The following is a 22,819-nucleotide window of genomic DNA, read 5'->3' as shown; positions in this document are numbered from 1 at the left end:
GATGGAAAAGACAGCTTTGGTGTCAATGAACGCTCATAAAACCAATCAGCTGCCCTTCCATTCTTGCCTAAGGGCAGAAATCATATGTGGAAACTTTTTCTCTTCAAACACAGAACCAGCCAACTCTGCTTCTCTTACTACCTAAGAGTCTCTATTTTTCGGAAAGCCCTTGTCTCCACTACCTACGTGAAATGTATTTTAGCCTTTCAAGTTAACATATTGGCAGATACAGAAGTATCCTCATTTGTTTCATATTAGAATTTACCAAATGAGAGAATATTAACTCATTTAATCTTTAGTGAGTTCTTAGCATAAGCTATAGTTTGATTATGTAGTACACTAACAAGGCTGGAAGATGGACATTGTCACAACATATTGCTCTTATCTTGGTGGATGATATAAATCCTGGTCCCATAGTCATCCCTTTGCCTTTTTCAATGTATCAAGGTCTTTCCTATACACAATCTCTTTGGAGTTTCCTTATTTTGTCTCCAATGCCATCCACCCCGCAACACTCAACTACTCACTCTGAACTACCACCTCTATTTTCGAATCCCTGGTTCTCAGCTCTGGTAGCTCAGGCATGTGTAAAAGATAGTCAGGCTGATGGTAAGCTGATTTATGTACTGAATGTTTGTGTGCCTCTACCCCCACATTCATATCTTGTAGCCCTAACCCAAAATGTGATGAAGGGATTTGGAGATGGGGCTTTTGGGAGGTCATTAGGGTTAGATGAAGTCATGAGGGTGAGGCCCTGGTCAGGCAGAATTAGTGCCTTTATAAAAAAAAAACACCAAAGAGCTTGCTAGTTTTCTCTCCATGTAAATGCATACAAAGCAGTCATGTGAACACACAGTGAGATGGCAGCCACCCACAAGCTAGGAGAAGAGGTCTCAGAATGAAACCTACCTTAATAGCACCTCGATCTTGGACCCAGCCTCAGAACCATGAGAAATAAATTTCTGTTCTTTAAACCACCCACTCTGTGGTATTTTATTATGACAGCCAGAGGAGACTAAGACAGCTGAGAACAAGGACAACAAGGAAGTTGTCTCAATGAGATAGTTGTGGGATTTTAAAGTTCTTCAGAGGCATAGGAATAGCCTAGTGGGATAGCAGAAAAAGCACAGAAACAAAATATTTGGGCTCTAATCCCTAATTCCACTATTTTCTGAATTTGGATCTAGACCAATTCAATCTCTCTGAAATTAAATTTCCTCATCTATAAAATAGAAATCTATCCATCTCATAGGTTTTCAGTAATTATTTAGTATAGACAGCATCTGAGAGAACATATTATAAAGTATACAGCATCTTATATGTTACTTAATTGAAACAGTATAATTGAAGTAAAGAAAGCAGCTGGATTCAAACACTAGCTCTGTCCCTGTGGCTATGTAATCTTGGGTGAATTTCTTGAAATCACTTGAGCCTCATTTCCTTAACTCTAAAAACAGGATAACAACTAGGGAATATAAATGTGATATGAGATGATACATTAAAAAACCTCTAGCATAGTGCTTGGGGTAGAGTAGGAAGCTAGTGTACATCATAAAGATGGTCAGAGGAACAAACAGATCAGGAAACATTAACAGGCACACTCTATACAGGCAAAATATGGTTAGGAAGGTTTCATCTGTGTTTACCTTTTAATGGCAACGTCACTTAAGAAAGGGAAGTGGTGATGTTATGAAAATAAACCTGCAATTTTGTATTAATTCTATAGATTCTTTAGTGTCCATTTAGATTCTATAGTGTCCATTACTGAGTACCTGTGTACACAACCCCTATACAGGTATACAACTGAAAATGCTCCCAATGTAAAATTCAAGTGAAGCAAATTATTCAAGAGAAATACATTCTAATTAAGTGACAAGATGTCTATTTTGGGTTAGTGAGCTATAAAAGAACATGACAAGTAGTTTATCATATTAGGGAGATTAAACATATGTAAAATGGGCTGGGTGCAGTGGATCGCGCCTGTAATCCTAGCATGCTGGGAGGCCAATGCGGGAAGATTGCTTGAGCTCAGGAGTTCAAGACCAGACTGAGCAAGAATGAGACCCCATCTCTACTAAAAACAGAAAAATTAGTTGGGCATGGTAGTGTGTGCCTGTAGTTCCAGCTACTCAGAGGCTGAGGCAGGAGGATCACTTGAGCCCAGGAGTTTGAGGCTGCAGTGAGCTATGATGATGCCACTGCACTCTGCCCAGGGTGACAGAGTAAGACTGTTTCAAAAAAAAAAAAAAAAGAAGAAGAAAATCAACAAAAAAACCCATACGTAAAATGAATAAGAAATGCTAAGTTTTAATATATGACAATTTAAGCTGTGTATTAAAGAACTGAAGGAATCAACTATTGGGAAGTTAGCTACACAAATCTTCTTGATAAATCTGTTGGGCAGTAAGTGGGGAAAAAAATAGAGACTGAGTGACAGAAAAAAGGAAGATAAGCCAAATGACAGACAACATGAACACAAGCAGAGAGGAGTATATGTAAACTAGGAGAATCAACCAAAGGAGACAAAGAGTTCATATAAGTAAAGGCTTTGTGACAATTAGAGTTACCTTAAAAAAGCATTATGCCTGCTGTAAGCTTCCCATAACTCAAAGTATTCAGTCAGAGTATAATGACCCTTAGTACAGCATTCCTTAGAAGGAATCACTGTAACAGAAGATATTGTGGGTCCCTTACTACACTGTGAGATCCTTGATGATAAGCCCTGCAAAGATGATCACTGAAGTCACAAAAGGAGACAAAGGGCCTGGTTTGAGTTCTAGCAGTTTCATTTGTTAACTTTGACTTTGGGTAAGTCAATCACTCAGTTTTTCATCTATAAATGGAGGAGCTGGGAACACTGGAAATGTCTGGTCAGTCAAAGACTTTCAGGTCCCTAAGAGTTTTCCACTGATTGAAGATACACAAATTCTCCATTTTCCTAAGCATATGATCAACATTTGTAAGGGAAGAAATGGGCCAACTGTCAAGGAAAAGAAACCTTATATTTTGGGCAAAAAACAAAACAAAAAAGCATCAATCTGAGGCATCTAAAAATAATCTGCAATATGCCTAAGTCCTATAGGTCAAGTACTACACTTCTTACAGGAAGAGCTAACGTAGATATCTTTATTAGTTATTCTATTCAGTCACTTACACTGGAAAACATGCTCTTCTGTGTCCTGTCAATGCTGATAATTAGTTCAATGTCAAAGCTTTGTTTATGCTCTGCATCAAATCTTAAATTTTGGATGCCTGAAATCAGAAAATGAATAGAATCGATTCAAAAGCCACACAACAGGTCAATCCAATTATTAATGAGTGACAGTGTGGCATAGCACCTAGGTCATAGAACCAGACTGACTAGGCTTGAATTAAGGTCTCTCACTTCATTAGGTTATGCAAGTAATTATTCTGTGTGTCTTTGTTTCCTCATCTGTACAATAAGCAAAACAATAGTACCTACTTTATAGCTTTGTTGTGGGGATTTAAATATGTTAATACCCATATAGTACTTGGAATGATGATAGGCATACATAAGTTATCTATTAGTATTTTTTTTAAATAGCTTTGAGACATAATTCACATATCATAAAATTCAACCTGTTAAAAGTGTACAATTCACTGGTTTTTACTACATTCACATTTGTGCAACCATCATCACTATCTAATTTTAGAACATTTTCCTTTCTCCCAAAAGAAACACCTATTAGTAGTAACTCTAATTTCCTTCTTCTCCCTGTCCCTGGCAACCATTAATCTTCTTTCTGTCACCATGGATCTAAACTTTTCATGTTAATGAAATCATACAATATGTGGCCTTTTGTGTCTGGCTTCTATCACTTAGCACGATGTTTTCAAGGTTCACCCATGTTCTAGCATGTATCAGTTAACTTTATTCCTTTTTATGGTCAAATAATATTTCATTGTATGGATGTAACACATTTTGTTTATCCATTCACCAGCTGGACATTTGGGTTGTTTCCACCTTTTGTCTATTATGAATAATGCTGCTGTGAACATGTGTGTAAAGTTTTTATGTGGACATATGTTTCCACTGCTCTTGGGTAGGCACCTAGGAATGCAACTGCTGGCTCATATGGTAACTATATTTAACCTTCTGAGGAACTGCCAGACTGTTTTCCAAAGTGGCTACACCATTTTACTTTCCCAATGGCAGTCCACATTCTTGTCAACGCTTGTTATTATCTAGTCAACACTTGTTTTTGTTCTAGCCATTTTAGTGGGGGTGAAATAATTTCGTAATTTATTGTGGTTTTGATTTGCATTTCTCTGACAGCTAAGGATGTCAAGTATCTTTTCATGTTTATTGGCCACTTGTATATCTTCTTTGGAAACATGTCTATTCAGATCCTTTTGCCCATTTTAAAATTGGGTTACCTTTTTATTATTGAGTTGTGAGAGTTCTTTATATATTCTAGATACAAATCTCTTATGAGACATATGATTTGCAAATATCTCCTCCCATTCTGTGGGTTTTCTTTTTACTTTCTTGACAGTATTCTTTGAAGCACAAAAGTTTTTAACTTTGATGAAGTCCAACTTATCTATTTTTTTCTTTTGTTGATTCATGCTTTGGGGATTATCTCTAAGAATCCACAGCCAAATCCAGGGATAAGAAGGTTTACCTCGTTTCTTCTAAGAGTTTTTATGGCTTTAGTTCTTACATTTGGGTCTTTGATCCATTTTGAGTTAATGTCTGTATATGATATAACAGTCTAATTACATTCTTTTACATGTGGCTACTTAAGTGTTATAGTACCATTTGTTAATATTTATATTTATATTTATACCAGTACCAACTGTCTTGATTACTGTTGCTTTGTGGTAATTTTGAAAACTGGAATTGTGAGTCCTCTGAGTTTGTTCTTCTTTTCAAGATTATTTTGGCTATTCCGGGTCTGTTACAATTTCACATGAATTTTAGAGCTAGCTTGTCAATTTCTACAAAGAAGTCACCTGAGCTTCTAAAAGGGATTGTGCTGAATCTGTAAATCAATGTAGGGAGTACTGACATTTTAGCAATAGTAAGTCTTCTAATCCATGAATGTGGGATGGTTTTTCTTCTTTAATTTTGTTCAACAATGTTTTGTAATTTTCAGAGTACAAGTCTGAGTTATGTCCTTAGTCATTGCTCTAGGACTTAGCATATACATTTTATTAGAATCAGCTCCAGATTTATACTAATGTAATTCCAGTAAGATACAGAAACAGTCCTAAATAGTGCTACTCCCTTCTCCCTCTTATTGTGGTATTATTAATATTATATATCTCTATAAATGTTGCAAACCCAACAATACATTATAATTATTACTTTGTATAATTTTGTCTTTCAAAGAAGCTGAGAGAAGAAAAGAGAACAAGTATACACTAATGGTTTTTGTTATATTAGCTTTCTTATTTATCATTTCTCATTCTCCTGATTTGTTCTGTGGATTCTAGTTACCATCTGGAGTTATTTCCTTAGCCCAATACAGCTTTGTCCCATTTTCCTTTGGGCTGTTTTTGGCAAATATATTTTTGCCTGTTAGTGGCTGATCAGTATATTACATACATATTGTTTTATACAAATGCTTTAAAAAAAAAAAAAAAAAAGATATGAGTGCTCACTCTGTTGCCCAGGCTGGAATCATAGCTCACTGCACCCTTGAACTCCTGGGCTCAAGCAATGCCCCCTGCCTAAGCCTTCCAGAGTAGCTGGGACTAGAGATGCAAGCTACTGTACTTGGCACAAACACTTTTAAAATCAATTAAGAGAAGAAGGGAGAAGAATACATATTTATACTGACCTTTTTTTTTTTTTGACATAGGGTCTTGCTCTGTCACCCAGGTAGAGTATAGTGACTTCATGATAGCACACTGCAACCTCAAACTCCTGGGCTCAAGTGATCCTCCTGCCTCAGCCTCCCAAGTAGCTGGGACTACAGACGTGTGCTACAACGCCCAGCTAATTTTTCTATTTTTAGTAAACAGATGGGGTCTCGCTCTTGCTTGGGCTGATCTCGAACACCTTAGCTCAAGCAGTCTTCCTGCCTCGGCCTCCCAGATTGCTAGGATTACAGGTATAAGCCATACACTGACTTTTATAATTACATAATTACCTTTACCGGTGCTCTTTATTTCTTCATGTGGATCCAAATTGCCATTTGGGGTCATTTGCTTTCAGTCTGAAGAACGTGTTTTAGTACTTCTTGTAAGGTGGGTCAGCTGGCAACAAATTCCTTCAGTTTTTGTTTATCTGGAAATGTCTTTAACTCCCCTGCATTGTTAAATACAGCTTTGCTGGACACAGAATTCTTGGTTGAGGTTTTTTCCTCTAAGCACTTTGAATGTTAACCCACTAGCCTACATTTCTGATGGGAAATCAGCTGTGAATCCCTTGTAAGTGACAAGTCATTTTTCTCTTGCTACTTTCAAGATTTTCTCCTTTTTGGCTTTTAGCATTTTTACTATGATGTATCTATTTGTGGATCTCTGAGTTTACTGGACTTCTGGATGTGTAGGTTTCCAATAAATTTGGAAAGTTTTCAGACATGTCTTCAAATACTTTTTCTTCTCCTTTCTCTCCTCTCTTTCTGGTACTCCCATTACATGTATGTTGGTGTATAAATGTCGCCCCACATTTCTGAGGCTCCCCTTCATTTTTCTTTGTTTTCTCTCTTCTTTGCCTTCCATACTCTTTATTGATCTATCTTCAACTTTGCTTATTATTTCTTCTGCCAGTTCAAATCTACTTTTAACCCCTTTTGTGAATTTTTATTTCACTTATTGTACTTTACTCATCTTTTCAACTCCAGAATTTCTAACTATTTTAAAAAATAATTTCTATCTCTGTATTAATATTCTCCATTTGATATGACATTGTCATCGTACCTTTCATTACTTCTTTAATCATGGTTTCCTTCAGTTCTCTGAATATATTTATAATGGCTACTTCGAAGTCTTTGCCTGTTAAATCCAACATCTGGTCACTCATACAGGCATTTCTGTTGCCTGCTTTTTGCCCTGTGTTTGGGTCATTCTTTCCTGTTTCTCTGCATGTCATATAATTTTTTCTTTTTGGAAACTGGATATTTTATATCATATATTATAGCAACTCTAGGCACTGACTTCCCCTCTTTCAGCTACACTTACCCAGAATTTAGCCTCGGCAACAGGTAGCTGGAAGCTGGATGAGAAATGCAAACATTCTGTCCTCCGGGAAAATAGCCCACCAAATGGGAGGTGAGGGGAAAGAGAGCCCTGTGTTCTTCACTGCACCAGTCTGGAGGACAGTTTCTATCTTACTTAGCTAAGAGGAGGAAGGAGCAAGTCTCAGTTCAAATACCACAGACTTACATTTTTCTTACTGAGTTTTAGATTTTCTCAAATAAATATTTCTTTACTGACTGTATGTCCTTGGGACTATTTCCAATGACTTTAAATGGTTGCTTTTTAAAATAATTTTTACCAGTTTCATTAGGTATATCCTTGGCACTATTACTAGTGACTTTAAATGGTTGCTTTTTAAAATAATTCTTACAAGTTTCACTAAGGAGTGAACCTGCAGAGCTCCTCACACTGTCATGGCTGGAAGTGGACCTTCTTGATGAAATTTTTATATGAGAAAATGTACCTGGAACTCTAAAGTACCAATCAAAGATACTACTCTTATCATTCCAGACAGAAATCCTAGAAAGTGATTCAAAGATCTCATATGGACTGCCTCACCTATGGCTTTTACTAAGTCAGAAGGGCTGTTTCATCCTTTCTCCCTAGATTTAGTTCTCAATGACTTGGCAAAATACCTAAAACTAAAAGTGGAATTTGGAATCAAGTTTAAATTGTTTTATCTGAATTACTGTGAGGCATTTATCCTGCCCTATGATATATCTCAGCCCTTCTAAGTCAAGTTGTATGCCAGATTCCAACTGGACAGGAACTTAAACAGTAAAAGGTTTAGATATACTTCTGGTTGTGTGAATACATTTTAAAGAGATCAAGATACTGAAAATTATCTTTAAAGCTATTGGTTTCTAAGTGAGAACTGTACGTGTACCATGTGTCAAAATACTCCCTCAAGTGAAGACATCAAATCAATGGTTCTATCCTGGCACATTTCCTTGCGGGAATTTAATATAGAAATTTACTCGTTCATCTTCTACAGTCCACAATGGCAATCCTCAGCAAGTGCCAAACCAAACACCACAGACAAAAAGCCAAGTTAGGAACCAAGGCCTAATGCAGGGCCAGACACATAGTTATTACTAAAAAAAAAAAAATGTGGATTACAGAGATCTCTAATATGCCAAGTATATCCAAGTCTGGGGGGAAAACAGTGAAAAGTATTTTAAATGGAAGAATGAACTTTTGTGTTTATATACGTTTATTTCACTTCATAAATTGGTTTTGTGAGTAATACTACTCCAAACCTAATAACATTTTTATGCTCCCCTAAAAGGAATATGTAAGGTAATAAAGAAGGTCAATTTTGGAGAAAATACATGATTTGAAAAAAGAAAATACTGCTTTTTTCTTATGCCTTCAATCACACTATTATAAAAGAATATAAAATATAACATACTATGCATTAAGAATATAATTATCATATTCTTATATCATTATAATCTATTATAATATAAAAGAAAAGCTTAAAATACAGAAAAGAGAAAGAAGAATAGCATCCACAGTAATATTGAGGTAGCCACCATTAGGTGAATTTCTTTGTAGTCATTTTTCTTTGTATAGTTTTTATCAGTTTTACACGGTATACACACACTTTTGTATTTTGCTTTTTCAGTGAACAACATGAGATGTGCTTGAGATTCAGTTGTATTGCTAAGAGAATATAAAACACAAAGCCAAACAATGTGTACAAGTTATAGGAATTCTGGCCTCCATTCAATCTCCAAGTTCCCTTCATTCATTTAACAGGTGTTTATTGCAGGTGCCTATTTTGTGCCACATGCAGAGGTCGGGGCTGAAAATACAGAAGTAAGTAAGCCAGAGTTCTCAAAGAGAACCCTCAAAGAGCTCACAAACTCAACTTGGCAATTACCCTATGGTTTCACAGAAAGACAGGCTTACTGCATGAGTTTGAAAGTAATGAAATAAGTTTGAAATCTGGCTACTTTTAACGTCACCTTTTTGAGGAAAATTCCTGTATACACAAAGATTTATCTCAGACAACAACTGCAGTTTCCCACATTTGTATGCTTATCTTATGCATGAAAGAACTGCAATTCTTTTGCTCATTTTGTGGTATCTTTTTCAAAACTTATTACAATTAGTACTCTTTATTGGTTGTGAGGTCAGTTTTGTTTTAAAATCAATGTAAGAGCTCTCATTTCCTAAAGATGTGAATTTTCAGATTATTCATCATATTCCCCCATCCATCCTACATATCTGCATGATATATTTGTTTATGTGCTGGTAGATAATCACAGTCTACCAAATTTAGGTAGAGGATGTAAAGCACATGCTCCAATAAGCACAGATGTATATCCAAATATACAATGATCCTCATGCAACTGGAACTATTTGCATTATATGCATAAACATTAGCAGTTGTACCTGGCTGCTTTGTTAGAAAAATTTAAGTACTCCTAGTTGGTAATTTCCTTTGCTATCTTCCAATTTAAGTTTGGTTGCCTAAATGGTTTCTCGAGGTATGAAATAAGAGATAAAACAAGGTACTGAATCATAATTTCAAGCCTTCTGAAATATACCTGAAATGGTAGTAAGAGGGAGCTAAGAGCAGTGAAAAGAACTACACATAATAGTCAGAAAATCTGTTTTCTTTCTTTCTTTTTTTTTTTTTGAGATACAGTCTTGCTCTGGCATCCAGGTTAGAGTGCTATGGTGTCATCATAGCTCACTGGACTTCACACTCCTTGGCTCAAGCAATCCTCCTGCCTCAGCTTCCCAAGTAGCTGGAACTACAGGTATGCACCACCATGCCTGGCTAATTTTTTTCTTTTTTCTGTAGAGATGGAGTCTCACCTTTGCTCAGGCTGGTCTCGAACTCCTGACCTCAAGCGATCCTCCTGCCTTGGCCTCCCAGAGTGCTAGGATTACAGGCATGAGCTACAGCACCCGGCCCAGAAAACTCTGTTTTCCATATGAGTCTCTACCACCTTACTACAGGTGTGTTAGCAAGCTGTCATTCATGTGAGCCTCAGTTTTCTTATCCATAACATAGAAATGGTGATATTCTCACCAAACTTACAGCATTACTGGTGAGAAGCAAATCTTTGTAAAAATGCAAAACACTACATACATGTCTGGAATTAGGTCTAAAGATCATTAATTTATAACCATCTGCTAAAAAGCACAGCATAATCAAGTTTTATTTTTTAAAGGGTACTGTTCCTTTATACTTGCTTCTAAGTTGTCACAAAGGTTTTTTATATAAGGTATTGTGTTTTTCAAAGACAGCACCATAGTTTATCGAAAAAAGGTGCTGCTGTTACTAAGTAGTTGCTGGCAGAGGGCTCCAGAGATAGGTTTAGGAAAGAGATCTAGGGCAGCAAAACAAATTGGGTAGTAATTTGAGTTCCTTTTATTTTCAGATTGGGTTTAATGTGGAGAAATGCCTACTATTTTAGGTGTTTCTGCATCGAGAACTTAAAAAACTGTCTAATAGTTTTGATGTCAAACTCTTAGGCATGCAAGAGTCGCTAATGGTTTTAACCCCTGGAGACTGAAATGGATTTGTTTGCCAATGTTTTTCCATTAATGAAGATTACCTACCTAGGTCCCTAATGACATTTGTTTTTAACAGATCTCCAAATAAGCAGAAATCTATACAGTATAAATGAGAATAAACACTAATACAGTTGTTACCCTCTCCAGAGATCTAAAAGTCCATAGAAGACAATACTTTGAAAATGTTAGGTTTCTCTACTACCCTACAGGAAATAAACATGTTTTATGAAGTGTATGGGAAATTTCTTCCCTTCAACTGAAATTTATATGGATCGTAGGAATTTCTTAATGTACTTATTTTGACCAGTAAAAGCACTACCAAAGACTCTAAAATCAGATTCCTAAGGCACCGTCAATCTACAGGAGTACGCTGAGCACAGTGGCTCATGCCTGTAATCCAAGCATTCTGGGAGGCCAAGGAAGGAAGACTGCTTGAGCTCAGGAGTTTGACACCAGCCTGAACAAGAGTGAGGCCCTGTCTCTACTAAAAATATAAAAATCAGCTGGGCACTGAGGTACACGATTGTAGTCCCAGCTACTCAAAAGGCTGAGGCAGGAGGATCGCTTGTGCCCAGGAGTTTGAGGTTGCAATGAGCTATGATGATGCCACTGCACTCTACTCCGGGCAACAGAGCAAGACTGTGTCTCAAAATAAACAAACAAACACCTACAAGTGTAGTATGGCTTCTCCCAACTAAACTAAATAAATAGCAGCTGCCTTCCTAGCCTGAATACCTGAGTTTGTCAAACAATACGTTCTTTTTAATACTTTGCTTTTTTTTTCACTTAACTCTCCCATTAACACACAACAGCATCTTTCTCTCTTTTTACGACATCGTACTATTCCATTATGTAAATGTGCCATAATTTCTACAAATACTCCTTAATTGCTGGGCACTGGGTTATTTCCAATGCTATTATGTACAATATTTCGATAAATAACTTTGTTTATTTGGGTTCAATCTATCCACAGAATAGATTTCTAAAATGACGTTGCTTAGTGAAGGAGTAAAATGCATCTGTGATTTTGGTAGATACTAGCAGTTTCTCCTCCAAAGGTACTGAGCAATTTGCACTGCCACCGCATGTATGCATACGTATTTCCTTAAGACCATCTATAAAAATACACATGCCTGGAGCCACCCCCTCCCAAATTCTTAATAGATAAGGTGTTGGGCCTAAGCAGGTGTATCTTGAAAAAGCTTCCCAAAAAGCATATCCCTGGTTGAGAATCCCTGTTCTAAGTCTTGCTTACATTGTTCAACTCCAAAAGAAAGTCAGTTAAACCCTTAATCTACAAAGTTTACACTCCATAATCACTCGCTGAATAAATACTTTTTTGAATGCCTATTATGTACTGGGCACTCTACAGAAGACGGTGAGGATATAAAGATAATTAAGAAACAAGGTATAAATATCACTGTTAGAGATTTACATGGAATATTATGGGAATATTGAAGAGGGGTACTTCACCCTAACTGGAATGTCAGAGAAGGCTTGCTGAAAGAGGTGCCCCTGAGGTGAGCAGAGATTAACCAGATGAAAAGGAGAAGAGGTGTGCAAGAGGGAGAGGGCATTCTAGGTAGAAAACAATATATGCAAAGGTAGGAAGTAAGAAACAGAAGGAATGTGTATGTGAGTGGAAATATTTTATACTACTAGAACATAAAATACAGGGAGAGAAAAGTAAGAAATAGGCTGCAAAAGCAGGCAAAGATCAGATCGCTGAGAAACTAGTATGTCATGTTAAGAAGCTTGAACTTTATTTGGTAGGCCAAGAAAGTCACGGAAAGGTTTTAAAGGTGGGGATGACATGGTCAGATTACTATTTTAGATTTATAGATGACAATTGACTAGAGAAGCATATAACTGGAAAACGAAAGAAGAGTTAGGAAACCAATGCAGTAATCTAGATGAAGGTTTGAATTTGGGCAGGAGTTAAGGAGAAAATAGATGGAAGAAATCTTAAGAGGTAAAGTGAGCAAGCCATAGATATTAGATGTGTGGATGCGGGAATGATTTCAATAGTTGTCATCAACCCACTCCCAGCACAGTACTGAATTTAAGCTATTTTTCCAGCAGCAATGATAGATTTACACTGATTCAGTTATACTCTCTAATCTGGTTTTGGCATTTGTGAGGCCAGGGATAGATGTATGGAGTCCAGCAGAACACAAAGACAGAAGTGGTGAGGTTATCCTCATCAACATCATGCTTATCAACTAAGTAAAGCAACCACAGGCAACCCCGACAGGCAAGAATAACATGAGTTTTATCTCTGACATACCCTCTCTTATAACTCCTCCTCTATTGATGAGTCTCTTGACTCCATTTTTCTCTATGCCTATTAAGCCACTGACCTAGACAACTGCTAACGACATAAATAATTGCCAGCACAGGGAAGGAAATGTGGTTGAGTGGCAGCAGCATGAACAGCTACTTTCCTAAAACTTAACCTACCCTGGCTAAGCTGTATTTTGGGAAACCTGGAGCCTTGCCACCAAATGAAGTCAATCTTCACGAGTGAGATCTGGGGAGAAAGTCTCCTCTGAATCCTTCCCATGTCCCTGATTTATGCAAGTGTAATGGTCCTGTTGGTTTGGAGTAGGAAGGAGTTTTGTGTAATCCATATTAAACCTAGCACCCGTCTCTCTTCTCAGCATTCCTAAAAAGCAAACCGAAGCGAAACCAAAAACCAATCAACAACTATCAGATGAAAATTAGACCACCACTTAGAAAGTCCATGAATATACACATACACACCACATACACACACACACACACACACACAAAGTAACAGCAAGGCTTACCTTTCTTTTATCTTCATCTGTTGATTCAAATTTGAAAGTAGCCCTATGCTGAGGGGGAAAAAAGGGAAAAAACGTTATTTCAAATACACAGATTTTAACTTTGGGCCATGTTTAAAAATACATGAAATAATGTCCCTGTAAAAATGCTGCCTTCTCGTATCTCAACATTCTTATTAAAGTAAGAAAGACAGGCATGTAAGCAAATAATTATAAAGTATTGTGAAAAACTACAGCAGAAATGTATACAAAAGAGCATAGAGAACCAAGTCACTAACTGCCCAGGAAAATCTGGAATGTTTTGCATAGAGTATAGAGCATTTGAGCTGGACCTTGAGGAATGAATAGGAGTTTGCCAGAAGGCAAATAGAATGCATGCTATGGACAAAAACAAAGGCTCAGATTTGTGAAAATATATGACATATTCGTGAAGGAAGCAGCTCTGTGAGACTAGGGCACAGGACACATGTTTGGGGATGAGAGCATGAAGATAAGAATGGAAAAATAGATTGGATAGAGATTTGGAAGGGTCTTCCAATGTTGCTGAGGATTTATACTTTCTTTTTCAAATGCAGTAAGAAATCATCAGAGAATTGTAGACAGGCAAGAGACCTGACAGCTTGGTATTTTAGAAAATTCTGTAAGAATGAGTTTAAATCATGGCTCCACCACTTACTAGCTGTGACCTTGAGCAAGTAAACTCTCTATAACTGGAATTCTCATCTGAAAACAGGGGTTACCTAGGTCAGAGGGTGATTGTGAGGGTTAAATAAGCTAAGGCATACAAAGCACCATCTCAGCTGGTCAATACTCAGTAAATATTGGGATTATAATGATGATGATGATGACAATGATACTGAGGAAAAAATAAATGGAAGTGAAGAGAGAGTGTTATGATTCTCCTGAAATGACTGGCAACTCTATACTTTCCAGTGTAGCTAAGTAGAGAATGGAAGATAAAATAAATTGCCCACTGTCACAGAAATGGTGGTACCCAAAAAATAGAGCACAGGATTCCTCATTCTCCTCTCAAATTTTGTTCAGGAGAACCAAGTGCTCTTATGAATCCTAAGCCTTCCTTTAAAAAAAAAATCTCCACTGAACATCTCTCTAATTTTCCTTTGTATTTCTCTTATTAGTCACACATACAGATATTTATTGGCAACCCACCCGGAGTTAAGTACAACTAAGTACTAAAGATATTATCATTACAGGTGGTTCTGCATTGACAGCTATGTAGAAGCAGCAATTTTTGAAATTAAATGAGATGGAGAAATGTTGGCAGACAAATAGTTCTGAATGTAAGAAATGGTTAGAGGGAAGACTTGGAGGTAAGAGATAAGGGCCATTTGAGGACACCTAAGGGAAGCTACCTCCAATGTAGATGAAAAATAATTAAAATGGATGATGACCCAGCATGTTGGTTCCATGCCTGTAATCCTAGCACTCTGGGAAGCTGAAGCGGGAGGATTGTTCGAACTCAAAAGTTCCAGATGAGCCTGAGCATGAGTTAGACCCTCTCTCTACTAAAAATAGAAAAATCAGCTGGGTGTGATGATGCACACCTACAGTCCCAGCTACTTGGGAAGCTGAGGCAGGAGGATTCCTTGAGCCCAGGAGTTTGAGGTTGCAGTGAGCTATGATGACACTATTGCACTCTATCCAGGACAAAAGAGTAGGAGTCTGTCTCAAAAAAAAAAAAAAAAAAAAAAAAGGAAGAAGTCAGGTGGTAAGGGCACAGATTTAAAAATTTGTACCTGATCAGCAGAGAGGTGACAGGTTACCAGGGGAAGACTATGAGGCAGATGTGAACAGCATTCTGAAAGAATATTTTGGGCAGTAGCTCACAGGCCATATCAAAGGAGAACAAGACTGAGGACATAAAGCCCTGTGAAGAACGGGCATCAATATCCAGGCATGATATTACAGGTGGCAGTATAAATTGACACAAACCTTAAAAGGGAAAGTGATTTGGCAACACAGAAGCTGTAAAAATATTCATAGCCTTTGACCCAGAACTCCTACTCCTAGGAATTTATCCAACTGATCATTCAGAAAGAGAGAAAAATTATATATGTCAGTATATTCACTGCACTGTTATCTAATACTGTAGAAGAGGAAACAACCTGAATATCCAACAACAGGAGACTGATGAAACATGCATATAACAATATTCTATTAAACATATCATATCACCTGACAGAATATAGCAATTTTTTAAAAAGATGATTCATTGTTGGCATATTATTTTTATAATATAAAGGGAAATTTTAAAAATAAAGAATGAATAGCTGGGCACAGCGGCTCACTCCTGTAATCCTAGCACTCTGGGAGGTGGAAGCAGGAAGATCGCTTGAGGCCAGGAGTTCCAGACTAGCCTGAGCAAGAGCAAAACTCTGTCTCTACAAAAAAATAGAAAAATTAGCTGGGCGTGGTGGCTCCCTGCTGCAGTCCCAGCTACTCAGGAGGCTGAGGCAGGAGGATTGCTTGAGCCCAGGAGAAGTCTGAGGTTGCAGTGAGCTATGATCACGCCACTGCACTCTAGTTCCAGCGACAGAGTAAGGCCCTGTCTCAAAACAAACAAAAGAATGAATGAATGAATAAGCAAGGAAAGAAAGAAAGGAAGGAAAGAAGCAGCTGTAAATCTGAAGGCTATACTTAGGAATTTACAGACCTGAGGTTAGTAAGAACTAATATTAAAGACAAAGGTGTACCACCAGAAATCAGGCTAAAGGTATAAAGTTCGGTAAAGTTTCAATGAAAATGAAAGTAATTATACTAAGAAATCAAGAAAGCCTATTTTTGCCCATTATATGTGAAATATTAATTCCATAAATTATCTGGAATAAATGTACCTAGCTGTTAATATAATGGTTCTTCTAAAACTTTTTTTGGCATTTATGGTAAGGGGACGGGAAAAAAAAAATCTCTTTTGGAAAGATACCAATTAAGTTACAAAAATATCTTTTAAACAGTTCTTACGTAGAATTAATCTTTTAAGGCAAGAAATCAGAATAGTACCAAGGTCTAATTTTTCTACTGCTTTTTAAACGTAAGACTGTCATAAAATGAAAACATTAAAAAAAGCAGTAGCAGCAGCTTCAAAAAGCCCTGTCTAGAACTAGCATGAGGGCTTAATCTAATTTGAAAATATACTGGTATATGAGGCACTACAAATTGAATTCTGAATGTGCCAATCTATTCAGAAGCTCAACCCTCTTAAGATTGTTTAGATCCAATAGATGTTGGCCTCTATATGGCTGGCTTCTTTTATCCAACTTAGATTATACCTAACCTACTCAGCACCCCTGACCCTTATTCTCTTTCCTTTCTAAGGCTGAAAGAGGGAGAGGGAACTAGCATTTTCTGGATGTAAATGCCCTTCAAGAACTGTCAGCCAACAGTCAACCACCACCTCACCTTCTTTATATGCTTAACTTCCAGAGAACAGGAGTAAAAAGTCAAATGTAAATTGAAGAGTAAAATCATTGCTCAATTTAGAGACCAAGCAAGCCACACCAGCTTAGTGACACACCAGACTCATGAGGACTCCCCACTGTAGGTTTTACACTGTATGCTCTAAAAAGCTCAGGCTCAGGAGTTAGACAAACTTGAGTTTGAGTCCAGTCCCACTGCTTACAAAAAGTATAACCTTGGTCAAGTTACTCCCCTTTACTACCCATCAGATTTTCCTTATCTTTATGCATGGCACCTTGCATATAGTATTAATAGGTGTTCAGTGGCCATTACTGTTATTATTGCATGGCCTATGATGTGGTATCTGGCCATTTAAATACTGACGTATTAGAGAACTAGAAGTTATTTTACAGATTTCTAAAGATACACTCAAACAGCACTAATACAAAGGAATAAACCTAATTGGAGTGGTGTGTATTTTGCTGTGTTTCATGAACAGAGATTACTTCTAGAACTAAAAACCAGTAACAGATTATATAACCCAATCTGGAAATAAGAACAAAGTATAACAAAGGAACAGCCCACTAAACATGCTCCTCTGCAAAAACCCACAGAGTGAACTCAGAGTCAGAGCTCAATCTCAAAAGTGGAAAGCAAAAAGTCCTCTTACATGGGCCAGGATATTTGTATACCCTATTCAAATGTAGAGGCTATATTTATAGAACTGTCCCAATATTAGTTCTCTATCAATCAGGTTCTTCTAGCACATAAATGAAGATCTCACTGTTAGCAGTACAGGTTTCCTCTCCTATGAGGACCATTCTTGGAGACCTACCTATCTGCCTGTATTTTAAATAACTTTTACCCTTCCTCTGGCCATAAACTTGCTATACTTCCAAAATGGAATCCTGTTGGAGCTTGCTGCAGTGTAGTCATATGTCCAGGTGGCCTCTATGGCCACCAAGCCACCTCTCTGGTTATCACAGTTGATGAGTCTAGGTCTCAGTTTCTTCACTAATTAAAGAAGGGAGTTGTACCCAATTATCTTTGAGGTTCCTTTTAGTCTAAATATCCTGTGATTTAAGGAATCACGATTCTACTATATACCTCATGGCCCTTGATCTGTAAATCTATTATCAGAACAGGCCCTGAAGGAAGAGCAAGAACTTGGACAGTCTAGACGAGAATGATACATACTTCCCCAAATTAACAGCTCATTCTATAATTAAAGTGGAGATGATCAGGGCCTGACAGTAGCCAAAGGAACTCGTCGGCCTTCCATATCCATGGGTTCTGCATCTGTGGGTTCCATCCACATCTGTAGATTCAACCAACCATGAATTGAAAATATATGAAAAAAAAAATTGTACTGAACAGTGCAGACTTTTTTTCTTGTCATTAGTCCATAAACAATACAACTATTTACACAGTATTTACATTGTATTAGTTATTGTAAGTAATCTAAAGATGATTTAAAGTACACGGGAAGATGTGAACAGGTTATATGTACATACTACTATGCCAGCTTATATCAGGGACTTGAGCATCTGCAGATTTCAATATCCATGGGAGGTTGCACAGATAATGAAGGACTGTAATATACAGCTCCTAAAAAACCTTTCTCTTCTATGCACAAAAACAGAACAGACAGGGTAAAGACAACACAGCACTGCAAAAAGAGCCCTGAATATGGAATCTGAAGTCCAGTTCTGCCACTTCCTAGCTATATACCCTTGACCCATGTATAGAATACTTCCCTCTCCCTCATAAGTTTTAACATAAGAGGATTACATGTGATGACATGTGAAGGGTGAAAGTGCTCAGGATAATATATAGTGCATAGCGGGCACTCAATGTTTAACAGGTGAATTGAGACGAGGGAAAAACCCCTCTTCCTATTTTTTAAAAAAATACTTTCTTATGCTGAGTCTATTTATGTTATGTCCTTGACAAACAGACAAGTTTTGTTCTTTCTGTGATAGATTTTTCCCCCTCCCCAAGATAACAAGGGTCAGTGAATGAAGCAAAAAGGCTTGGAAACGAGTCTGTAACACAGTAGAAATCAGATGTTGTTTCCTAGAGCCAGAGAGCTAACTGTTGCTCTGAACATGGTACAAGATATTCTGCTACCCATTAGAAAGAGAAAGGGAAAGAATGGAGCATATTCCATTCTCAATATTCATATTGTGCTATGTTAACTCAGTGCCAGATGTTTAAATCCTGCTTTTTTAAATCAAATCTAACGGTTATGGGGTGCTTCCTCATAGGCACATATAACTCATTTAATCCTGACAAGAACCCTATGATATTGGTACTATTATTATCCTCATTTGGCAGATGAGGAAACTAAGCCACGACAAAGTTAAGGAACTGTCCTAGGCCACACAAATCATTAAGTTGAGGATCAAAGTCCAGGCAGTCTGGCTCTTGACCAGACTGTGTTCCTCTTGACCTCCTGAGCACCATGATCATTACAATTGTAACCTAATGAGCACCTCCTAGATGCACTGGGCCCAGTGTTTGGCACTATATTCCATTTAATTTAATCCTCACAATAATATAAAAGAATGGTGATATCATTCCTATTTTACAGATAAAGCAACTGAGACTCTGAGGCTTAAAATAACTTATCCACAGTTATGAAGCTAATAAATGGCAGAGTTGGGATTTGAATCAAGGTTTATCTGATGCCAAATCTCACCTTCTTTCCACTATACTTTGCCTCCTCCCAAAGACTAACTTCATTAAAGAAACAACATAGCATAAAGAACTTCCCTACTTTTTTCCCAAATAATGAACCAATCACTCTACATTATTCATTTCTTTCTTGGTTGGACTCCTCAGTGCCTATAATCACGTCGTATTCCAAACATTTCTCAAATCCATTTTTCCAGATAAGGAAATTGAAGTACATGGTATCCAGCTACTTTTTCAGGTTTTCAGACTCCATATACTGTAGAGCTAGGCAATTTAATTCTGCCTGCCCACTTATTCCCTGACTACTGTGATCACACTTCCCCTTCCCATTCATCTGCCCCCAAAATCTCTCCCCTTGAGGGGCAAATTCTCACTGTAATATGAAGCTCAGCTATTTTCTTTATATTATAATCAGCCCTACTATCATCAGCATTAAATACGAAAGCTTTCTTCTAAAAGAGCTTACCCATTTCACATCAAGTCAGAGCACTATCTCAGGCTTGGTCCCCAAATTACAAGTATTTGGGAATCTCCTGAAGCACTTCAGGAAACCACCTTAAACAATACACAGTGGGCATAATAACTTTAAAAACATTCCCATTATGAAAAGGGGATCTGGAGATGTCTAGGATTTAAGCTCTGACAGCACTCGGCCAGGAATGGTAAGTGGAAACCAACCTGGAGGGAGACAAGAAGAGATAAACTGGAGGAAGCAAATCTGGAGTCTAATTAGTTTAGCCATGAAGGGAAAGAAATATTAAAGGAGGTGATAAGATCCAGTTGGAGGTTTTTCTTCCTCCCTCCCCTATAGAAAAAAATGTCCTATTTATTGCTGGGTATCTGACATATAATAAGTGCTTAATAAACGTTAGTCGATTCAACACAATGGCCAAATTCTCTGTTGTATTTTTTTCTTTTGAAAATCAGTTTGTACCTGCCTCACACCTTTTCTGGAAAGCAGTAATAATACATACGGTTAAATGATTATAATCTGCATACATACACTTATACATTAATTTTCTCTAAATTAGGCAGATATATTCAACAGTAAATCATATCAGAAAGTGAAGGAGCTAAGATATGAATAGAATAGGACCTGTGCATTCTCCCAAAGAAAGTAGCATAGTATTATAGAAAGAGTGCTGGACTTGCAGTCAGACAACTTAGATTCAAATCTCAGCTCCATCTCTTAGTGGCTGCGTGGATTTGGGACTACGCTATCATCCTAAATTTTAGCATTTGTAAAATAAGTTATACCACTATTCTCGTCAGAGGATTGTTGGGAAGATTATATGGGAATGAAGGCTCTTCATAATTGAGAATTGTGTTTTTTTTTTAAATAGAGATTGCTTTTTGTTAAAGGACTGTGTCTTATTTTTTAATCTTTTCCATCCAGGGCAAAAATGGCACACTGGCAGCTCAGTAATACAAAGTGTATGAATGCAGTGGCGGGCACACAGCAAACACAGAAGAGGAAATTATGAACCAAGGCAAATGAAAGAAAGAAAGATGTTACATCTAGGGTGTGACTTGGTGTTGGATGTGTTTTCACAGAAGGGAGTAGTCAGTCATTCCTATAAAGTAGTCTTCTAAACCAAAGAACAAAGGTGTGGTATGTTACCTTTTGAAGTTAGCATGTAAAATTCCTGGAAGGAAAAGTAATGAAGAGCTAACGGTGGAAAGAGATTCAGAAAAGTGGCTGGGATAAATAACAAGATACTACTTTACTGCGGAGTTGTAAAGTGGAAAGAACAATGAATGAATGGGTAGTTTGAAGACCAAGGTTGGAATACCGGCTCCAAGTATGACCTTGGGCAAGTTACTTAACAGATCTAGAGTCTCAATTGCAAAATGCAGATAATACCTCACAGGACTGCTGTCAAGATTAAATGAGACAATGGATAGGAAAAGCTGTTAATGCGAAACAAATAAAAGGTATTATTAGGAGTTAGATTCTCCACCCACTTACAACATAATATGTCCATGACCTTGGGCGTGATTTCAGCTCTTTGCACCTCGGTTTCCTCATCTATAAAATGGGAAGGATGATACCATCTACCTTATAAACACTCTGAGGATCAAATGAGACCATATATGAGACATCACGCCTTGAAAACTGTACAGTGCTATAGGTATATAAAGAACTGCCATCGTTGCTGATACGTTGTATGCATGTCAAGGGATGTGTTTATGCAGAGAAGCACGTATTTTTATGCTATATAGGTGAGGAAGCCTCGCATGCATTTATACATCCAAGAGTGGGGCACAGGGCATAGACGCACATCTATGGATTCCGGGGGTGTGACTTGCACGCTTGAGAGAAGGACCGTAGGACAGGCTGCTGGGCCAGGAATCAGAGGAGTGGGCGCAAGAGTGGGGGCAGGGGGATGCAGGATGCAAGGATGGAAAAGGCTGGGGGCATAAACACGCATGCCCAAGCCGGAAACGTTTTCGGGGGAGAGCAATGCGCATCCCCGGAATGAGGGGGGTGGGGAAGGATGCGATGTGCAAGCACAGAGGGCGGCCGGGGGGGTGCGACACCGCACGCCCGGGGCCAGGACTCTTTACCTTGTCGCTGTAATCCCTCAGGACCCGCTCGATAGCCCCCGCTTCGCCGGCCCGCACGATGTAGAGGGCGCGCTCCTCATCCATGGCCGCAGGTGCGGGGGAGCCGCGGCCGCTCCGCGCGCCCAAGCCGCTGCCTCCAGGTAAACGCCTCGCGCCCCCGCTCGCTCGCTCCTTCCCAGCTTCCTTCCTTCCCTCCTTCCCTCCCTCCCTCCTGCCTCCAACCCGCCAGCCTCCGCCCGGGCAGGCCCGACGTCACCGCCCCTCAACTTTCACCCCGCAACGTCACCGCTCCCCCAGCAACCGGCGCCTCGCGGCCGCCCCCGACAAGGCCCAGGACTAGGTCAGGGCCTGGCGAGCGCCCGAGGCTGAGTCAGGCCGCGAACCCTGCTTGCTCTTCTTCCCTCGGAGAAGAGTCCAGTCTTTTTAGTGAGCTTTCACAGACAGAACGGTTCTTCTCCCCTGAACCTGCTTTATGAATCATTCTCCTCAGCGGACGCGAGCAACCCAGTCTTCCCCGCCCATCTGCGAGCCGTCCGCTAAATGGACTACAATTCCCTGAATGCAATGGGGTCGTCCCATTCTTCCATCTGATTTACTGGAGTGCCAAGTGGCATGCTGGGATTAGT

General features: G+C 38.5%; 1 protein-coding gene across 1 annotated transcript in view; it reads right to left on the bottom strand.

Moving 5' to 3' along the window:
* The window catches only part of RIC8B (RIC8 guanine nucleotide exchange factor B), a 136,991-nt gene extending 114,714 nt beyond the window's left edge, over positions 1-22,277 (bottom strand). Inside the window, exons 1-2 of the mRNA XM_012644697.1 lie at positions 22,194-22,277; positions 13,515-13,562 (exon numbers count right to left, since the gene is read on the bottom strand). Of these exons, the coding sequence (XP_012500151.1) occupies positions 13,515-13,562; positions 22,194-22,277 (132 nt within the window). The remainder of the gene's footprint in view (positions 1-13,514; positions 13,563-22,193) is intronic.
* Positions 22,278-22,819: the final 542 nt, after the last annotated feature.

This window comes from Propithecus coquereli, unplaced genomic scaffold, assembly GCF_000956105.1.
Source record: "Propithecus coquereli isolate 6110/MARCELLA unplaced genomic scaffold, Pcoq_1.0 Scaffold218, whole genome shotgun sequence".
Taxonomy (NCBI): Eukaryota; Metazoa; Chordata; class Mammalia; order Primates; family Indriidae; genus Propithecus; species Propithecus coquereli.
This window is presented reverse-complemented; position numbering and strand designations above follow the sequence as displayed.